Source organism: Mandrillus leucophaeus, unplaced genomic scaffold (assembly GCF_000951045.1).
Source record: "Mandrillus leucophaeus isolate KB7577 unplaced genomic scaffold, Mleu.le_1.0 Scaffold686, whole genome shotgun sequence".
Taxonomy (NCBI): domain Eukaryota; kingdom Metazoa; phylum Chordata; class Mammalia; order Primates; family Cercopithecidae; genus Mandrillus; species Mandrillus leucophaeus.
This window is the reverse complement of record NW_012107430.1, coordinates 1,147,112-1,169,091: the sequence shown is the minus strand read 5'-3', so window position 1 is coordinate 1,169,091 and position 21,980 is coordinate 1,147,112. Positions and strand designations below refer to the sequence as shown.

General features: G+C 37.9%; 1 protein-coding gene across 1 annotated transcript in view; it reads right to left on the bottom strand.

Annotated features, from left to right (window-relative positions):
• Positions 1-21,980, bottom strand: part of ITPR2 (inositol 1,4,5-trisphosphate receptor, type 2) — a 455,230-nt gene that overhangs the window by 387,403 nt on the left and 45,847 nt on the right. Inside the window, exons 3-5 of the mRNA XM_012002420.1 lie at positions 5,630-5,745; positions 4,636-4,722; positions 2,366-2,524 (exon numbers count right to left, since the gene is read on the bottom strand). Of these exons, the coding sequence (XP_011857810.1) occupies positions 2,366-2,524; positions 4,636-4,722; positions 5,630-5,745 (362 nt within the window). The remainder of the gene's footprint in view (positions 1-2,365; positions 2,525-4,635; positions 4,723-5,629; positions 5,746-21,980) is intronic.

Sequence of the window (21,980 nt, the reverse complement as noted above, 5' to 3'; positions counted from 1 at the left end):
TTTTTTGTTTTGAGACGGAGTCTTGCTCTATCGCCCAGGCTGGAGTGCAGTGGTGCGATCTCGGCTCACTGCAAACTCCACCTCTCGGGTTCACGCCATTCTCCTGCCTCAGACTCCCGAGTAGCTGGGACTACAGGTGCCTGCCACCACACCCGGCTAATTTTTTGTATTTTTAGTAGAGACAGGGGTTCACCGTGTTAGCCAGGATGGTCTTGATCTCCTGATCTCGTGATCCACCTGCCTCAGCCTCCCAAAGTGCTGGGATTACAGGCATGAGCCACTGTGCCCGGCCTCATCTATTGTTAAACAGTAAAATAGCATTTTAAAAGTCCTCTAAACATTGCAATTTCCTCTTTCTAATTTAATATGTTTTTAAGGAAAATCAGTAGTAGTTGAACCACTGGTTATGAAGTGACCGTATTTCCAACTGTCTTTCACATAGTCAGTTTATATTTTAGAAATATGCTACCTATTTTAGGGGGAAAAAATGAGTATTACAATACAATTATTTATGTGACCAATATAGGGCTGTGGGTGTGCTTATGCTTTCAGCAACCGTAATTACACACAAAAGCTACACAGTGGCAAACAAAAACAGTGAGCTGTTTCAGCAAAAAGCAGTGTGGAAGGTTGTTTCAGCCATGCTTTCTGAAGCACATCCAGATAAGGAGAACTCCTGTATTGCACTTAACAATTACATTGTCCATTTTCACCAAGATTGAGTGTTTGGGTGGTAGGTTTTGTTTCATTTTGTTTTTACAGTACAACTAATTATTTGAAATAGTTCATTACATTCAACTCTCTATTGACTGTGTAAAAGCAGCAAGGAAAAGAATAGATAAAATGAATAAATAAGCAGATAGGATGAATTAATATAATCCACAACTAATCTAAAAACTCCAATTCATTCAATTATTTCATCACATTCCTTCCGAGCTTGAGCTCAGGTTTTGTTTGTTTTCATATTTAATTTTCATGAACCTCCTGTAGACAGGGACACTATTCAGTGGAGGGCTGGGGATGGGAACAAGCATTGCAAGAAAGGGCCTCAAAGGCACAAGTTGTTCGTAAACTACATAATCAGTCCCTGAGCAACTGAGAGTTGATTGTAATGAACTATTTAATGAAACTAAAATGTGTATCATGCTCACAGCACACATCACCTGATGTCAAAAGAAAAAAAAAAGTAGGATTTATTTTTTTAAGAAATCCAACCAACACAAGACTTAAAGTGCATCACATTCCTGCATGCCATGCTTCTACCAAACCTTACCAAAGGAAGACATCACCAGATAATTTATTAACCAAATTAAATCCAGAAGCTTGCATCCTGTGGAATTGAATTTGTACTTCAAAATTCACTGGAAAAATTAGATTCACTAAAGACATTCCTAAGACAAAAAATATCCAAAACACATTTAAAATGTAATCAAAGTTTCAACTGAAAAAAAACTCCATCAGAATAATTATACTTTTATATTGCTTTGAATTCATGTTAATTTTTTCAAATCTTAACTACTGATCCCCCGATGCAATATTTGCAGGTATTTATGAAACTTATTCAGCGCTCAGTGTCTAGCAGCATTTCCTGAGCATCATCCATGTGCTATGGACTCTCACCCAATATTTTATTTATTACACACAAAAATATCACACTCTTGATCTTATTGACTATTTCTCATAATTTACTCTCTATTTTATAAAGTAGCAGAAAATATTTTAGCAACCACTAAAATTTACATGCAATACACACATATTCCACAACATTTTTAAAAAATTTTTTTAGAAACAAGGTCTCACTATGTTGCCCAGGCTGGTCTTGAATTGGTGGGCTCAAGTGATTCTCCTGCCTCAGTGCCCCAACCAGTCCACAACATATCATAAACATAGTTGTCATCAATGAGCAGATGCCAACCTGCAGCTCCTCTACTCCATCTCTTTTAAGACCTTATAGACTGTCAGCAGCTGGCCATAGAGCCAGTAAATGGAATCCTGTCATGATTCACGGTGCCACTCCATTCATTCAAAGGGCACACACTATTTCCTAAACACAGACCAAGCTCCCTCCTGATTAGGCAAAAAAGTAAATTCTCCTTCTCTTTTAAAAGTCTCAGCCAATATTAAGGTTGCTTAAGTTCTTTCACACAAATTCTAGCTAGAAGATTTTAAATGAATCTGAACTTTGTCTTATGATTTCTGAGCACAATTTGTACTATAAATAAACATGTGTAACCTAGTAGATACTAACATAAAAATCATGTATTGAGTAAAATCTATATTTTCATTTTGTACTTTCTGGATCCTCTTACTATGAATTATTTTCTTTATGAACCCACTATTTCCCTCTTAATGGTATATTACATACATTGTCACCCTCGCTTCTCAGCTTCCAGAAGGGATGAATATAAAACCAAGACCCTTCGTTTCCCGCAGCATCCAAGGACACACGCATGGCATTCTTCTCCAGTAAAGCAGGCAATCTCTTGTTGACAGTAAGATATTTGTTGCTTTTTATATGCAGTAGCTATAGGGAAAAGACATAGATTACCACTTTTATTCTTTGCTCTCCTCTGATAATTACATTCATATGTTTTATACATATATATTCATCTAACACGGCTTGAGGTGAAAGTTAAACAAAGGAGTATTTTCAGCCTCCACACTCACCATCTTTCCTACTTGACTTTCCTTGGGTTCTTCTTCCCCTTCACCCCAATTCTGCTTCATAATGAAATGGGCATAATAGGGAGCAAAAAAACAAAAAAACAAAAAGAGGGGACCCCTCCGAATGCTTTTCATCTACTGATAAATACTGGCTAAAACTAGGTTTTCCAAAGGAGACCTTGAGTTTCCCCAAAAGCACATCCTTTCTCAATGCCTGCACAGCCACAAAACAGCATATACTAAAGAAAGGCCAAGAAACTCAAATAATGCACCAGCCCACTTAGTATTATTAACCAGCCCTGCCCACAGTCAGCTCTGATTCTTCCTCTGTAAAGAGGCAGCTGCTCATCCTAAATAGGCTCTACACCTTCTGCCAGGGGATGCTGACCCTACCTCCTCCCAGATTAGTGTAAAAGCATCACTTCTCAGATGTTTTTGGACTTTGTGAACAAAATCTTGCCAAAACATGATTCTACTGAGTAGCAAAACCAAAACAAAATACTCTTTCCATCTATTATTACAATCATTTCAAAAAGCAATGGTCATTTTAGTATTCACAATATAAGAAAGAAATTATCTCAAAATAAAGGACAGTTCTTTAATTGAAAAAAAAAATCAGCATTTTGAAATGCTCATTATCATACTCTTAGGTCCTTATGTTACCATAAACCAATGGAAACCCTCCTGGGCTGGCCTTTGGGATCCACCATGTTAAAGAACATGGCTCAGCCCCTCACTGACCAAGCTAACATCTGCACTTCAGGTACTTGACAAGGAACATAAGTTCCACTTGCTGACATTTAATCAAAACTCGGTTAAGAGAAACTCTATTTATGAAGGATTGCCCCAGGGACATCCAGCCCACTCAGGTTGCAGGTTTCACATTATCCATCATTCGATTAAGTCATACATTCAGGGAGCTGCCGACCCAGCTTCTCTCATCTTATCCCAACAGTGCACTGCTTTGACTGCCCTGCGCTCTGGCATTTTGCCATTGGCCAATAACAAAATATCAGAGATATTATTTTAAAAAACAGCTCTATGAAATGCCTCATTGTAGTATTTACTGTAAGGAAGCTGTCAAGGCTATTGTTTACTATATTACACAGTGTTCTCTTTATGAGGACACATAGGAGAAACACTTACTTCCCTGGTCTTACTCCTGGGAACAGCTGTGCTTCTAGACCTCTGATTTGGCTCTGTGCTGCCCATCTCCCAGCCAATGCTGTAACAGACTATGCTTCCCTATGGCTAAGTGGGCAAGAAAAAGCCTTCAAGTCAAAATTTACCAGACTTTACAACATGGTTTTTATAAACATGCCTCACCCCTGATTTCAGTTTATTCATCCGACCATGATTTTCCCTGTGACCCAATTGCTTTATTTGTTTCTATTTTATCTCACTATGTGCTCTGCATTTTGGAAAGTGCCTGACATTCTTTTTTGAAAAAGGTGGGGCATATATTAGCAAATAACCAAGTAAGAAGCTAAAAAGATCTAAATAAAACACAGGAAAGGAATGCAGCTGAGATAAAACAGAGTGTGCATACTAATTGAAATAGAAGACCTTCGAATAACAATTCAAGGATGACTTCCAGCTGAAAGTGAAAACTTTTCTCTCTTCACAAAATGAAAAGCTAAGCTCCGTACGTTAAACATGGTCCCATTAAGCTAAAGGACTATTCTAGAACAGGTCTTTAGAAATTGTTTCCTGACCCTCTTCTTTTTGATGTAGTAACTTGTGCATACATCCAGATAAGATCACTTCTTTATGTGTAAATATCAGATTTATTCTTAAACATACAGAATAGTGCACTGAATATCAACTAAATACATTACAATACATCACAACATCTATAATTCCCCTCAAAGAACAAACTATTGTCTCTCAAAATTTCAATGCAGTTTGGCTTTCCTGCCAACTTATTGACCAACTCCCCATAAAATACTTCATTTAAGATAAAATACTTACTTGTATAACATTACTGTATTTCACAATTTCTCCCAACAGCTTCTTATTCTCTGATTCATTTTGTTTTTGTTCCAGTTCTGCAGCGTGCTATAAGATGATTATCAAATATTCAGTGTGGAAATATAGTAAACAGAGTGCAATAACTGACAAAGACATATTTTTTTAGGAACAAGACTATAGCCAGGAATAAAATAGGCTAGTAGTAGAGTCAGGACTGTCATCTTGGTTTAGGTGTTTTGTTTTGCTTTATCCTTCCATCATATCATATTGTCTTTCAGATTATCACATCATATTCACCCAGGTACTTGCAAACTTGGGGAGTGGATGACTCCCCAAAGGTAGCAGTAATTAAATAAATGATTGTAACACAGTGTGATGATTTCTCAATGTACGCTGAAATGCCCTCCAACATGTCTTGGGCCACTTTTATGTTGGACATTTCAGAAAAGTACTAGGCTCTTTGTTCTTATAAAATTACTTTAAGAAGGTATATTGCTAGAAAATCCAATCAGGATAATAGGAGAATTTCCAAAGTCTTGAGAAGTACAGTTCTTAATTCTGAAAGTACCAGGAATTTTAATGAGGCAAAATTAAGTTCTATCGAATTTACACTCAGACAAACCATAAACAACGGTCTTTCAATTATTTTTCTCCATAGTCTTTCAGGAAAAATATGAAGGATTATGTCAAGTAAAATATAACTGGATTTAATATTCTTACAGAGATTCTGAATTGGTTTTCATCTTGATGGGAAGCTTTGAATTAGTCTGGCACACCCTAAAAAACAGCAGCAATAATGCGCTACCTACATGCCAGAAAATAAATGGTCACACCCTATTACTTGAAAAGCCCTTCTACTATCAATGTGTTGCTATATGTATTCTAAACCTCTGTGTATTGGGTGAAAGGACAAAGCTAGAAAGCTCCAAATACATCTATTGTTATTGCTGTACTTGGTTAGCCTAAGCCAGACAATTGGAAGCCTGGTCCTTACCTGTAGTTTCTTCAGCAAGGCTGCCTCGGTGTGGTTCCCTTGTTTGGCTTGCTTGGCTTTCCAATATTGCTTCTGGGCAGAATATCGGTTCATAGGGCACACCTTGAAAAGGCAGTCTGTGACAAACCAACAAACGAAAACACTGTAACTAAGGCGACCAGCATTTCTTAGATTTCCCTTATAGCTCAGTTTTGGAATCTTGGAATCCCTTATTATACAGAACAGTTAAAAGTCATATAGTCCATCCTCCGGCCAACTCTCCATTCACTCTATAACATCCTTTTCAAATAATTATGTAGACTCAGTTAAAATATCCCCTTCTTCATTAGTTTAAGTTTTTTAAAGACTACTATAGCCAGCGTATAAAGAAATCAAACCCATGTAACTGTGATATTATAAGGCATGGATTAATTATAATGGGGGACCTGGTCTTAGAAAGCAAATAGAATGAGATTAGTGACTTTCACTGCCTTATCTGACTTTGCGCAATTAATACATAGTTGTGCTGTGTATATTTGACAGCCAAAATGATCCAGGAAGTAGATCCCAGCTGACCATTAAAGTCATCCACTCCCCAAGTTTCCAAATACCTGGGTGAATATGATGTGAAAATCTGAAAGACAGTATGATATGATGGAAACATAAAGCAAAATAAAACACGTAAACCAAGATCACAGTCCTGACTCTACTACTAAACATCGAGATAGAAAATCATACAGGAATATTACAGTTGTGATATCTCTAAGTCAAGAAGCAAAATAAACGTTTCATTTTCAATGAGGAGAATGGAAGAACTCAATAGTTTAGCCACATGCTAATGATTTTGTACGCTGTGGAATAGATTACATTCCAGAATAAAGGTTAATTCTCAGTATTCTACCATAAAAGAGTAGTAATACAGAAAATTCAAACCTTATTTTCATTTTTCTCACAAAAAAACTGTGTGAGTTCAAAATAACTAATTTACTTTATTTTGACTGATGTGTTGATATTTAGGGTCATTCTCATTTGACAAATAACTATCACAAAAATAAAATTCAGTCAACTCAAATAGCCACTTTAGCCACATTATTGACTATATTATATAATATGCTTGTTCCACTATTTTCCTTAAAATTGATTGTGTTTAAAAAGATGGTATCTTTTCAGATATCACCTTCTCATGGTTCTAATGGCATAAATGATCAAGAAATAAGGCTGTAAAATTTGTAAGGAATGTAGGAAAAACAAGACAATGATTATTTTTTTCTATACAAACACATATTCCATTGATTGTTCCACCCCTCCATACACAGACAAGGTAACAGCAAACTAACCTTAATTTCTAGTTTAAAGGGTACTGATATGGATGAGTAAATATACGTAGTAGAAAACAGATACCTTCAAACTGCTGAAAGTAGGCTGAGAGGCCACCACAATTACAATATGATACAGGAATCAACACATAGCACGTGTGTGACCAAAGACTGACAGTCCAGAAAATGTTTTTCTTGGCAGCGTATCATACAAGCCCTAAAAGTTATTTCCTGTACCTTCGCAACTACAAAGAAAATTTTACTAATTTCTTGAAGCACAAATCCACAGGTTGTTTACAAATATTTCCATAAGAGTGCTCCCAATTTAATACAGCAGACTCTGATGACTATCCTGCATTAGGTAAGTGGTAAAACTCTACACTGTCTGCATTCAGCAAAAGCACAAATCCATGATCAAGGAGAACTGAACTCCATAATCTGGAGTTTATGCTTCTGACTTTCTTCATGTATAAAAAGGAAAGAGAAAAAATTGTGTTTCTCTCCATTATTACAGATTCCTAATTAAGCTCAATTGGAAATGATCCTTTAACAGAGAAAACATTTTTGTAAATCCCAGACCACCTCAATAGCACTCCTAATTAGCAATATCTTTGGGGAGTCAGCATACTGGCTGTCAGGCCAAATGCTCCTGAGTGGTGGCTGAGGTCACTGTGAAGTGAGGCCAAACATTCAGCCAAACTGTGTTTACTGTAACCCCCTACAGGGGGTCACGCCCTGCACGAACAGGTGTTAAGCCTCAGACCCTGTCCTCAGAAAGCTCACGGTCTACTTGAAGCTTCACAAAGAAGCTCTGGAGAAGATGCTATGAGCCACAAAGATGCACGTGGCCAACTTCACAGGCAACGGAGGTCAGAAAAGACTTCCAAAAAGGAGAAGAAAGGGGAAAACACAGCCAAATTTTAAAGAACCAATACTCATTCAGCACAGGGGCAAGAGGGCTCCCATGCTGAGGTGAGGGGCATTCCAAACAGAGCCAGTGACTGGTATGAAGGCAGAAAAGAATGCTAAGGGACCCCTAACCATGCAGGAAAACCACCACTGAGGCAGCAAAATAAAAATGGAATGGTAGGCTGATGTCAAGATCTACAGTGTTATGTTCTAGGCTAAGGAGGATGGACTATATCCCATGGAAAATGCTGAACTCCTACAGACTTTTAAGCTCTTAGGGCATGTGAAAGATGGCATGAGCAAGGGGCAGGAAGGCCATCCCCAAAGCCTGCTGCTGTTGTGAAAAGACAGTAGCGATGGAACTGTACGGTAGTTTTGGGGTAGCCCTACATGTAAAATAAAGCAGCCAAACCAGAAGCTTAATAATCGACTAGATGCAGGGGTGGGAAAAGGTGAGGGAGGGGTAAGTGAAGACAGTCAAATGAACAAGCTTCCACCCACTCTATCTGAAGTGCAAAGTCTTGGGTTTCAAAAGCCCTTTTCATTTCAGGGCCTTAGTTTTACAGTCCCTCTCAGCAGCCTCCCACAGGGGACATCTCATTTTATATTACAGTAAATAATTGATCTGTTTCTGCATGGGAACTAATCTTGCAGGATTGTTCTGGATAATAGGAGGGAACGTGGGGCACGCACAGACTTCTGCTAAAAAGCTTTCCTTGGTGGCAGTAGGGTGTGTGCATGCTTAATTCTCTCTCTGCCTCCTTTAGAACACATTTTTAAAAATCTACTGTTCTTGGGCTGGTCACACATTTTGTCTGATTCTAAATTTACCGCATAATAAAAGTGCTAATACCTGCCACACCTAATTCACAGGGTTGCTGAGATGAGCAAAAAGAAAATTTGTGTGAAAGTTCTCTGTGAACTTTAAAGTCCTATTATAAATGTAAGGCATTATTATTGATATTGCTTCATTCTTTCAGCAATAGCCTCACTAAGATGAAGAGATGACTAAATCCTTACAGAGCTCTCAGCAAAGAGTAATGAAAAGTAGTTTAAGTTCATTACAGATGCTGGATATTAGACCTTTGTTGGATGCATAGTTTGCAAAAATTTTCTCCCATTCTGTGGGTCGTCCGTTTACTCTGTTGATAGCTTCTTTTGCTGTGCAGAAGCTAGTTTAATTAGATCCCAGTTGTCAATTTTTGCTTTTGTTGCAATTGCTTCTGGAACTTAAACAAATTTACAAGTAAAAAGCAAACAACCCCATTAAAAAGTGGGCAAAGGACATGAACAGACACTTTTCAAAAGAAAACACACATGCGGCCAACAATCATATGAAAAAAAAGCTCAACATCATTGATCATTAGGGAAATGCAAATCAAAACCACAATGAGATACTATCTCACATCAGTCAGAATGGCTACGACTAAAGCGTCAAAAAAAAAAATAGATGCTAGTGAGGTTATGAAGAAAAATTAACACTTCTACACTGTTGGTGGGAGTGTAAAATAGTACAGCCATTGTGGAAGACAATTTCTCAAAGGCCAAAAGACAGAAATACCACTGGATCCAGCTATTTCATTACTGGGTATATGCCCAAAGGAATATAAACCATTCTGTTATGAAGACACATGCACACATATGTTCATTGCAGTACTATCCACGATAGCAAAGACATGGAATCAACCTAAATGCCCACCAATCATAGACTAGATAAAGAAAACATGGTACATATAGACCATGGAATACTATGCAGCCACAAAAAAAGAATGAGATCATGTCTTTTTCAGGGACACGAATGGAGCTGGAGGCCATTATCCCTAGCAAGCTAATGAAAATCAAATAAGTTACATTTAGCTCCCACTTATAAGTGAAGCTAAAAGATGAGAACACATGGACACATAGAGGGGAACAACTCACACTGGAGCCTTTTGGAGGGTGGAGGATGAGAGGAGGGAGAGGATCAGGAAAAATAACTAATGAGTACAAGGCTTAAACCTGGGTGATGAAATAATCTGTACAACAAACCTCCAAGACACAAGTTTACCTACGTAACAAAACTGCACTTGTAACCCTGAAGTTAAAATAAAAGTTTTTTAAAAAGGGGATAGAGAGGGAAGTTAGGCATGCAACTGGGAAGCTGAAATAAGCCAAGAAAAGAAGAGAAAAGAAAAGAGAAGAGAAGAGAAGAGAAGAGAAGAGAAGAGAAGAGAAGAGAAGAGAAGAGAAAAGAAAAGAAAAAAGAAAAGTAAAGAAAAGAAAAGTCTCAGATGAAACCTGAACACACACCAAGAGTGCCCAGTTAATGACAAGGTGTTCACTCCTTTGGTTTAAGATGCCACAGTGTGTCTTTGTATAAACTTCTCAAATTCCTTGGAACAAATACAGTAAGAAGAGGATTAAATCTTCATTACCATGTAATATCTTTTGAGAAATGCAGATGCCATCACTAACATCAGTAAGGGCGGAGCCCTTGACAAGCCTACTTTTTTTCAGTGTGCAGGATCACAGCTATTTCAGAGCAACCCGGTCTCACCTGCCCTCCTCATCCTGCTTCTAAACTCTCTAGTATTCCTTGATCTGTAGAGGTGTAATACTGTTAAGAAAAATGCTTTATGGAGTCCAATCAGAAACAGACTCAGTGTCATTTTTTAATTCTAACAACAATCTCTTCAGCATTTCAAGACTCAAGGAATAAAAAAAAGGAAAGGTTTATCTCATAGAGCGAGCATCAACAACACAAATGAAAGGAAGTTATTTTTGTTTAATTCTTTTAAAAGCTTAACCTTAAGACCTGAGGCCAACAATTTTGCAGAATTACAAAAGTTCAGGAAATGTTAGTAATCCAACCAGACATATGTTCAGTCAGACAATATTATAAGAACAATGGCTTAGAATTACAACTTTTATTTATTTATTTTTTGAACAGTTATGGAAGGAAATCAAGCCACTCAGAAGTGTTCATTTTAAACTGATAGCATTGGTGGCATTTTAGCCTGCTTACTTACAAATGCTAGCAGAGGGAAGAAATACGAAAGCCATTCAAACGGTATGGAGCGTGTAACCCACAGCACGTTAACACTGTAAGTCAAAGAGCCAACCTTTGCCCATGATTCCGTGGAAATCTGGCAGGAAACCAGTCTATACCTCCACTTACAATACCTGTCTAAATAGTTTTGAAATGTTTTGCTTTGTACCTGTGAAGGTACTTTCTACAATATTTGTATCTGAGGCTACTCCTGAACCCCAGAAACTGACTTTAGGATTCTATTCAGGGCTATCATATGTAAAGTTCAAGTTATATCTTGGCCAGCAGTATCGTTTGGCAATGGTGGAAAGAAAATTTGGTTTTTCATTTCTCCTTCCTCCTAAAGATGTCTTAAGATTTAAATGATGCAAGTGCCTGTCACAAGGCAGGCATTCAACAAATGGCTCTTTCATGGTAGCCTGTAAAAAACACCTCATAACCATAGGGAACATGGTTACCAAGGGCTTTATTCTCCCCACGTGGAGAAAGTTGGGGCGGGGAAAGCCTTGGGGACTTTTATTTCTTTCTTTTTGACTTAAAGTGGACCCAGGAGAGTTCAATGAAGACAATGGTCTCTGAGACAGGAAAGCAAGCTAGAACCTTCCCAATGAAAAAATGGAAATGGTTAAAAAAATAAAAATAAAAAAATAATAATAAAAAAAACTCTCCTTAGGATAAGGGGCAGGCAGACAAGGAGCCACTAGCCACTAGAAAATAGAATTCAGGTCAGGCACAGTGGTTCACGCCTATAATCCCAGCACTCTGGGAGGCTGATACGGAGGGATTGCTTGAAGCCAAGAGTTCAAGACCAGCCTGGGTGACAAATCGAGACCCTGTCTCTACGACAAAATTTTTTTTAAAATCAGCTGGGTGCAATGGTGCGTGCCTGCAGTCCCAGATACTTGGGAGGCTGAGACAGGAGGATCACTTGAGCCTAGGAGTTCAAGGCTGCAATGAGCTATGATCACACCACTGCACTCCAGCCTGGAGGACAAAGCAAGAACTTGTCTCTTACAAAATACAAACTTTAAAAATTAAAAATAATAGAATTCAGAGTTGATGCAAGGAGAGGAATGCATTCATTAGCTGAAAATGCAACTCTGGGTTGTTTTTGTTTTTCAGTTTCTCTAAGAAATGCATCCTGAAATACAGTGTTTGTATAAAACTCTTTTATTTTTAGAAGTTTTAAAAAGGAATGTGTTTTAAGAACACAAATTTCAAACTAAACATCTATCCCCCCACCTGCCTTGCCTAAGGCAACTGTAAAGAGAGGATCGAAGAGGGAAAAATGCCCTCTAGAATGCTATGAAGGCTCAGGGAAATGTATTGCATGTGTTAGCAAACATGAAAATTAATCACAACACATGGGTTACCAACCATGAGGATTGCAATGTAACTTCCTCTACCTGAAAGTCAATTATTTCACTATGAAAGAGGAAGAGAAACGGCATTTTGTCATTACAGACTTGTAGACTGATAAAATGTTAGCACTCAAAGAAGCCTCAGATAAAATCCTATCTTTCCCTTCTTTGAAGCAAAGAAGCAAAAACTCAAAAAGCGAGTTCCGTAGATCCTTCAGGATAGTATTTCTAGATTAGAATATTATAAACATGAACAAGTTAAACCACACATAGGATGCTTGAATGCCCTGACAAGTGACTACCTGACCTCTTAGTGGTAGGGACACCAATGCCATGCTTGGTGTGTTCAATACAGTTTACTACCATGGAGCGCTTTGTAAACTATAAACAACACTACACATTGACAATAAAGATCACTGGATCTTCACAAGACCCTCAAGAGTCAGCCAGGGTTATTTTCTCCATGTTACAGAGAAGGACACTGAGACTTTCCTTCATGAGGAATTGACCTGAAATATGAACCAAGATCCTCTGAACCCAATGCAGTGTGCTATAGCCACACAGAGATGCCATTGGGAGCAGGTTGTCATGTTGAGGCAGAATCTGTCTCTGTTTAAATGCTGTTCGTAATTATACATGTATACCTCAAGGCCATTTAGAACAAATCTAATCTGGCTTCTACTTAACAGCCCTAAATATCCTCAGACAGCATCCTTCGGACTTCTCTACGCCAACTTTGATTTGATCATCATGGCAAGATCTCCTCAAAAAGTTAGCATTTTTACTACTAAATACTAAGTGCCTCTTTCCCATATTAGATGTGATTTTAGTCAATTAAAGACTGAATTTTTGAAGCATCTATTATTTTACAAATACAGATGGTAACAACCACTGGTCAGCCCAAGCATGGTAGCTCACGCCTGTAATCCCAGCACTTTGGGAGGCTGAGGTCAGGAGTTCAAGACCAGCCTGGCCAACATGGCAAAACCTTGTCTCTACTAAAAACACAAAAATTAGCCAGGCGCGGTGGCGTGTGCCTATAATCCCAGCTACTCAGGAAGCTGAGGCAGGAGAATCATTTGAAACTAGGAGGCAGAGGTTGCAGTGAGCCAAGATCGTGCCACTGCACTCCAGGCTAGATGACAAAGCAAGACTCCACCTCAAAAAAAAAAAAAAAAAAAAAAGAAAAGAAAAAAGAAAACCACTGGCCAGAGAGTAAAATATGCATGTGCCTCAGTTCTCACCCCTACCACAGTCTTGCAACATAACACAAGCTCTAGAAAAATATTATCAAGATACATATACATATGTGCCACAGTTATGATACTTAAAAAGAAACTAATGATTGGTTTTCAATGAGAAACATACTACATGTATATATAATTAAATAAATGCCAAAACATAAATAAAATATTATGAAATCTTAGTCTCAAAGAGATTAATTGCCTGATTCATACACTAACAGGTAAACACTCAAGAACAAATGAAGCTTTATCTTTTGCCTCATTTGGAGTGGGGAGGAAAAGTAAAATTCAAATGCATTCATGCTAATTTATATTCATGTCAAGATTTGAATTTCAGCATTGATTGAGCAAGCCACTACACTAGATGTAAGTGAAATCTGCTAACAGAAAATCATAATGTATAATTTTTCAATCATTTTTCCCATTCTCAATGTGCCATGTTAACACTGATAATCAAAAAACGTAATAAGCTGAGTGATTCAGAAATCAAATGCAAGCCTCTAAATTTCATTGCATAAGTGTCAGATCTGAAAGAAAAGGAAGTGATTTTTTACATATATATGTTTCTACACACATATATGCAGATAAGATACATACATATATAACATTTATACATTCATAACATATTTTATGTATGTTTACATAGGTGTATGTACTTCCATAGCACCTCCTTTTACATCAGGTTTTGTCACACACATTATCTCATTTAATTCTTTCACCAACACTTTGAAGTATTAGTTCTATAAATGAGGAAAAAGAAACTCAGAATGTTTTAAAGCTCTAACCTAAAATTTCAAAACTAGTTTTCAAATTTAGTCCACATCAACCTGACGCCAAAGCCCATCTTCATAATTTAATAGAAGATGCTTTATATTTATCAAGTTAAAACTTTAACAAATACATTGAGGTACATTCACTGAAATTAAAACACATAATGTGACAGCCCACATTCTCTGGTTTCAAATTCCCAGATTCCTTGCTGAAATACTCCTACAAGGGCCCAAAAACGTGTTAAAAGAGCCAATCTGAACACCTGTCCCTATAAATACGACAGAAGAGCACAGCAGCAAGCCAGAAGCACTTGGGCAGAGAAGTTCACGGCTCCAAGCCCTCCACTCAGAAAGCAATAATTTTCTAATGGGTGAACAATTGAACTATTAATACAGGTAAATTATAGTGGTAAGCTTGCCTTTTTCAACCAACTTTAGCATGACTGTAACAACGCCTGTCCTAAACTTAAAAAAAAAAAGTCTAACACAGGGTATTTTATGCCAAGTCACACTTATGTAATATCAATATTTAGAGTAAAGAACTTCTTGCTGTTCACTGCCCTGGTACTGAATTAATTGCTGTTCTCATATGGGTGACCTAAAATAAAATCAGTTTGTTATGCTAGTTCCTCCGTGAGCAGAGATTTATTCATAATAACAAAAAGATAATGGAGTCTTATTCATCATTATTATTATATATTTATGCTCCAATAAGACTAGCTTTCTTTTGATTATGATTACTACCAAAAAGCACCTACAGATAATTTAGGAGTCAATGGACAACTCCAGAGCAAAGTTTAGCAAACTGTAATTGTGTAATTGTGCAAGCCAGGCTGTTTTTTTTTTTTTAAGACGGAGTTTCGCTCTTGTTGACCAAGCCAGAATGCAATGGCGCGATCTCAGCTCACCACAACCTCCACCTCCTGAGTTCAAATGATTCGCCTGCCTCAGCCTCCTGAGAAGCTGGGATTACAGGCACGCGTCACCACACCCAGCTAATTTTTTGTATTTTTAGTAGAAATGGGGTTTCACCATGTTAGCCAGGCTGGTGTCGAACTCCTGACCTCAGCTGATCCACCCACCTCAGCCTCCCAAAGTGCTGGGATTACAGATGTGAGCCACTGCGCCTGGCCTAGCCAGCTTGAAATCAATGTATTTGGTCTCAACCAGCTTTCTGAATGGAATGGAACAGGAAGAGAAAGGGAAGGGGAAGGGAAGGTCAGGGGAAACAAATGGGAAGGAAGAGAGTAAGGGTAGGGGAAGCATAGGGAAGGGGACAGGGAAGGAGAAGAGAGGAGAGGGAAAAGGGGAAACGAGGGGGAAGGGAGGAGAAGAGGAGGGAAGCAGAGGACATTGCAAAGTAGCAAGTATTCTTTCAAGAAACTTTTGTTTCTGGTTGTGTGTGGGTTTGTGCATGTGCACACACACATATGCACATGTGGGATTACAATGTATAATGTATTTCTTACTGAGAGTTGCAACTAAAAGTATTCAAAAGCCACACTTCTAGAGGTCTGCACATGTGTACAGGTTAGGGTTAAATGAACTTCAAATTTATATAAACATATCCTGTGGTCAAGAGGAAAGGAAACTGAGACCAGGAAACTTTCGTTTGCTCTATGAATGACTTCTGAAATACATAAAAACTATATTTTTAAATTAACTGCCCTGTCAAATTTGTATATAGACAATTACAATGGAATGGGAAGATGCCCTTTTAAAAATGTCTTCCTCTTTTTTAGCCCCACGCTGGTTGGCCTCTACCTTTACTATAGCACCCATCTATCAGATAGTACTTCCTATTAGATAACATGTTTATATGTGACTCTATATTCAGCACCTATTAGCTGCTATATGGAAGATGCTCCAAATCTGTTTGCAAAAGAAAGTTCCTGCCAAGTTACCTGAGAAACAATCATTAGGTATCTATTCTTTCTGCTCTGACGGGTTTTACCATCTTTTTGCGGGGTCGGGGGAGGTCTCCTATTAAAATACAAACACCTGAGAAGGGAACACCTTAAGATCTTGGTTGTCAGTTGACTCCTGCTGCCTGAGAGCTTCATGAGGGTGAGGTGATTCGTACTGAGCATCTGGGAAAGGCACCTTTTAGATTACCAATGACTGGGAAAAATACACAGGAAAGCTGTTGATCAAATTTGCAGATGATGCAAAGTGAAGAGTAGCAGCTAATTAGGCAGATTAAAATCTAGATTTTTTTTTTAATCCAAACATCAATGCAATTAACTTTATGCAAACATAAATATAAGGTCAGAAAAAAGTCAACTACTTTGGTACATGATACAGAGGAGCACAAGGCTATTTATTAGCAAATAATATTTTCTAAAAATTGAAAATAGCCTAGACCTTAGGCTTCAGTTCAACTTAACATAATTAGAATGCCGTATAGCCCTGTGTGGCCAGGACAATTCTGGTTTATGCCTGTTGCCTGAGCTTAATTATTAGCCATGTCCCCCTTTCACTCTCAAGAATGTCCTGCTTTGGGTGATAAGTATATTATCACTCCAAATATAAGTAAGTGAATACTGTGCCGAACCAGCGGAAAAGCTGACGCCGCCATTTTAGGCTGATTCATAGAAGAATGATTCCTCAAGTAGAGGAAGAAGGAACACATCCATATTGGGTCCAGTTCTACAGGAGCCACATTTTAAGCAGCATCCTAACAAATTAGCCAGTATCCAAAGTTCAGAAAGGGGGAAAGCAAGCAAAATACACAAGCCATGTTATTTGAGCAACGACAGTTCAAACTGGGAAATGTTGCCTAACAGAGAGAAAACAAAGCGTTGGTATAATCCCACTTTGTGTAGCTAAACTTCTACATGTAAATGAGGGAGGAAAGTTTTTCCCTATATTGATCCAGGATCAAAGAAAATTTTCTTTCCATGCAAGGGGAAACTTGCCAGCAACTGGAAAAAATCCAAAAAACACAAATTACTCAGAGGCAAGTAAACTTGTACTCATCATGTTGAGGCAGAGGCAGATGAGAAACAGTGCAGCAGGAATCTTGCCTTGGGGAGGTCTTTCCCAAATACTACCTTCTATTTTTCTCTTTTTTTAATTTTATTTTCTTTTTTTTTTTTTTTTTTTTATATGGAGGCTCGCTCTGTCGCCCAGGCTGGAGGACAGTGCTCAGCTCACTGCAACCTCCACCTTCCAGGTTCAAGCGATTCTCCTGCCTCAGCCTCCAGAGTAGCTGGGATTACTGGCATGCCCTACCTCGCCCAGCTAATTTTTGTATTTTCAGTAGAGATGGGTTTCGCCATATTGGTCAGGCTAGTCTCAAACTCCTGACCTCGTGATCTGCCTGCCTCCGCCTCCCAAAGTGCTGGGATTACAGGCATAAGCCACCGCGCCCGGCCTACCTTCTATTTTTCAATGGGAACAGTGGTAGAGGTGACTGGCAAAAAGGGAAGGAGTTCATGTTCTGCATTTACATAAATAGTTCAGACACCTCACCTGCCTCAGCTGTATTTATAAAACCGTGGGTGGTTTGGCATCTCAGTATTACAGAAACCAGGAAGTTTCAGCTCCTGGACCCCATAAGCCTTCTACTACTAAATATCTGTCAGTGCTGCATTAAAATGCTCAAAGTTAAAGCACTATGTAAATATGTATTATTATTACTTCCAACTTTACATTCCACATGAACAAATACAGTTGTGTTTATATTTTGCAGTTTCAGAAGCATGATGCTTGCTGTGGTATTTTGTCACTTAAGTTTTTAGTTTGGTAAAATACTCCCAGATTAAAAGAAGATGAACAGAGAGTCAAAGGTGGAAGGAATAATAACCAAGAAACACCCCTTCCCCACAACACACACACACACACACACACGCACACACACTACACAAATAGCAGCTATAATACTGACTGAGCACTCTATGCCAAGCACAATGATAAAAGCTTTACACAGATTCTTTAATCTCTGTAGAAAACTTTGAGACCAGTATTACTATTGTTCCCATGTTACAGATCACGAAACTGGAAATTTTAAAGGTTAGATTCTGCCCAGGGTCACGGAGGTAGGATTCAAACCCAAACAACTAACTTCAGAGTCTGTTCTTTTATACACTAAAGATAGAAAGGACATAACCCAGCTATTTTGTATGTTTGGAAAGTATAACAGTAAAATATTAAAGAATTGGGATGTGGGAAGAAAGGTAGGACTTCCAGAAAGTGGACTGGACATGAGAAGTGGGGAATCGAGAGACCAGATAACAGAGTAGAGAGGAGACAACATGGCGGACAGGCCATGGGAAATGAAAGCAATGGTGGTGGTGTGTTCTTCTCTTGGCATTTTTTTGTCTCCTCCTTTTCTACCTATTCTTTTATTCTCCATAACTATAAATTTGTTTGTTGTTCTCTTCGTGTACTTTTCAGCTTCTCTCTCTCATTACATCTCTTTTTGTCGGTTTTTGGGAAGGGGGTTGTTCTTGTTTTTTCTTTTTACCAACAAGAATGAGATTGGGTCTCTTTGTAGTTTTATCCCCTTCTCTTTTCTTCATTTTCTTCTTCATTTTCTTCCTTTTACATTCTCTTATTTCACTCTCTTCCTAATATTTCTTTTATCTCTTCTCCAAACTTTTTCTTTTCTCTCTCTCTCTTACATGATTATAAAATTATTCTTTAAAAATATACCATGTCCTTTGGATAAGATTAGGTCTTTTCTATTTCAAATAAAAACTTAGATGAGTTGAACATTTTCTTATCAAAACTCAACCTGAAAGTAAGTTGCAAAAACAAGCATATTTCTAACAGAGGACTTGGATCCAGAATACAGAAAGTGCTTTTACAACTCAATAAAAGAAGACATACAATCCAATAAGATTTAAACAGATGTTTCACAAAAAAAGGGAAGGCTAACAAGTACATAAAAATGCGCCCAATACCACTGATCATTAGAGAAATGCAAACTATGACCACAATTAGATACCACTACAAAACCACTAGAATGGCTACAATTAAAAAGAATGACAATGTCACGTGTTATGAGGATGTGGAGCAACTGGAATTCTCATACATTGGTGGTATGAACACAAAATGGTTCCCTACTTTGGAGAACATTTTGGTAGTTTCTTGAAAAGTTAAAAGATACTTATTATATGATCCAGTAATCCCATTCCAAGGCATCTACCCAAGAGAATTAGAACCTATGTCCACACAAAGCATTGTATCCAAATGTCCACTTACATTGTTCACAATTTCCCAAAAATGGGGGAAAACAAACCAAATGTCCAACTCCAAATGTAGTGGTATATCCATACAATGGAATACTACTACCAAAAACAAAGGAACAAATACACATGCAGTACTAATTTTGAACATGGATGAATCTCAAAAACATCTTATTAAGTGAAAGAAGCCAGACATAAAAGACTACATACCACATGAGGCCATTTACATGAATTCTAGAAAAGGCAAAACTATAGCATCCAAAAGAAGGTCAAGGGTTACCTGGAAGTGGGGTAGAACCAAGGACTGACTGCAAAAGGACAAAAAAGAACTTTTTGAGGTGATGGAAGTGATTTAAGTATTGGCTTCACCGCTGTATACATTTAACAAAACTCATTAAGCTGAATATTTAAAAGGAGTACGTTTTATGGTATATAAGTTACTATTCAATCAAGTTGAAAATAAAATTACTACAGTTGTATATAGTCCTCAATTGTTCACTTTTCTATGGATCAATTGTTTCTCATAAATATTTTTAAGGAAAAAGATAAACTTTAAAGACATAATAAGGATTTGTTGTATTAATAGTTGTTGTGGTTTGGTTTGCTTGGTATGTGGGAAGAGGAACACTGGGTTGACTTGTTTGCTAAATCACAGGATCTAGCTTGACTTCCCCGCACATGGCAGCTCTCAAAATCATTTGGTGATTGACTGATAAACCACACCCAGGGGTTCAGCAGGTACATCTAATTAAATCTAGTGAGATACATTTTTCTCAACACAGCACACAATAAAATTAAGATTTAATCCACAATTTAATTTCAATTTGGAATAGCCTGGAATACCTTGTCATATCTGAAAGAGAGGAAGAGACTATTGAGTCATGCCAAAAATACCTGAGAGTCCCCACTAACAAAATTGAGACTACTGAGCATTGAGATGAATGGCCACATTGGATTAAAACACACCAAATACGTTAAAATCCATGAGTTCATAATTATTTTTAAAAACACATATTAGTCATCTTTGGAGGTTAGAGTACCAACTCATTCTAAAAACCGGAAGATAAAGGGAAACATGTTAGAAAAAGGAAGCTTCTCTCCACCGTATAAGGTGATCCCAAAGTTATAAAAACAAACAAATCTACACAATGCTTTTATAGACTTCAATAAAAACTCAAGGAAGATAAACTATTTACCGCAGTTACCTGTAAGATATGGAAATGGATGTTGTGGAGGAGGAGAAAAGATTTTCACTTTGTATGTTTTATTACTTTTGTGAAAATTTTAAAGCAATAAATTTCTAGACAAAACTTTTTTGTTTTCCCAGAGGAAAAAAAATCTAACTTACTATGGACTATATGTTAATGCCTTGTAATGATGCTGCACTGCCTACTGGATGAAGCCCAAATTTGTTCTTAGGGTAAAAAGTATAAAATACAAATTTCAAAAGATGTAAATAAGAAGAGCTTACTCTAATGTTGCTGTTTCTCTTTCTGTCTTAGGAGAAATGGACCAGAGAATAAAAATGGGCCATTATGATTCCACTTCTGCTACCACTGTCATCAAATTATTTTAAATACCAACATTTAGAAAATTTCTATTTAATTTTCTACTTTACTTAGTCCACACCTGCTGTTTTCCAAGGAACTCAGCAATTGAGTGGCACCCAATTATTCATCCATTAAACATGTGAGACAGGAAACTCAGGCTGAGGAGGGGAGGCTCCCATTGACGGGGAGAGCCTGGGGTGAGCACATCCCACTCTGATGCCAGCTGTCCCTGTGGCAGAGGCAGTGCTTTCCAGGCCTGGGAGGGCCCAGCTCAATGGCAGTGCATTCATTTTAATCTCTAGTTAAGAAGTTTAACAGGAGTAGCAAAGGATATAATTAGAAACGTTCTCAACTGCTAGCAGAACTAAAAAGAATGAGGATTCCATAACAATTAAAATTACTTTTCTAAGTGCTGATAATTCTTACCTCCTTTGCCAGCTAGGTACAAGTCAGGACCTCTGTTTCGGTCAGTTTTATACACAATTATACACATTTTATACACAGATGTTTTATATACATCTCTGGAAATACAGTCCTTCCACGTGCCCATGTCAGCTGACACAGGGGAAGTTTTATTTGGAAAAAAAAAAATGTCAAGGCATTACAAAGTAGAAAAGAAGGATTCTTAATGTGGAAACCACAAGCCTACAGTGGATGGGATTCATGGAGGTCGACAAATTCCCTGAACGTGTAAGAAAAACTCTGTGTGTGTGTGTGCGCATTCACAGATCCATTTCTCTATGGGAGGATGCATGCTGTTATCAGATTCTGAGAGGGATCTAGGCCCCTCAGAAACCCATAGTAATCACACCTGAAAGGGAGTGTGCCATTATAAATCATCTTAGGCTCTCGAGCCAGTAACTATACAAACACAGTCAGTTGCAAGCAGGCATGAGTTAAACTCTCCTTTGTTAAACAATGGAAGAAGAAATACATTAGGACGGAAAGGGTTCCTAAATGATGCTTTAGAGAAGTAGAAAGAAGATAAGTCAGTCCTAAATG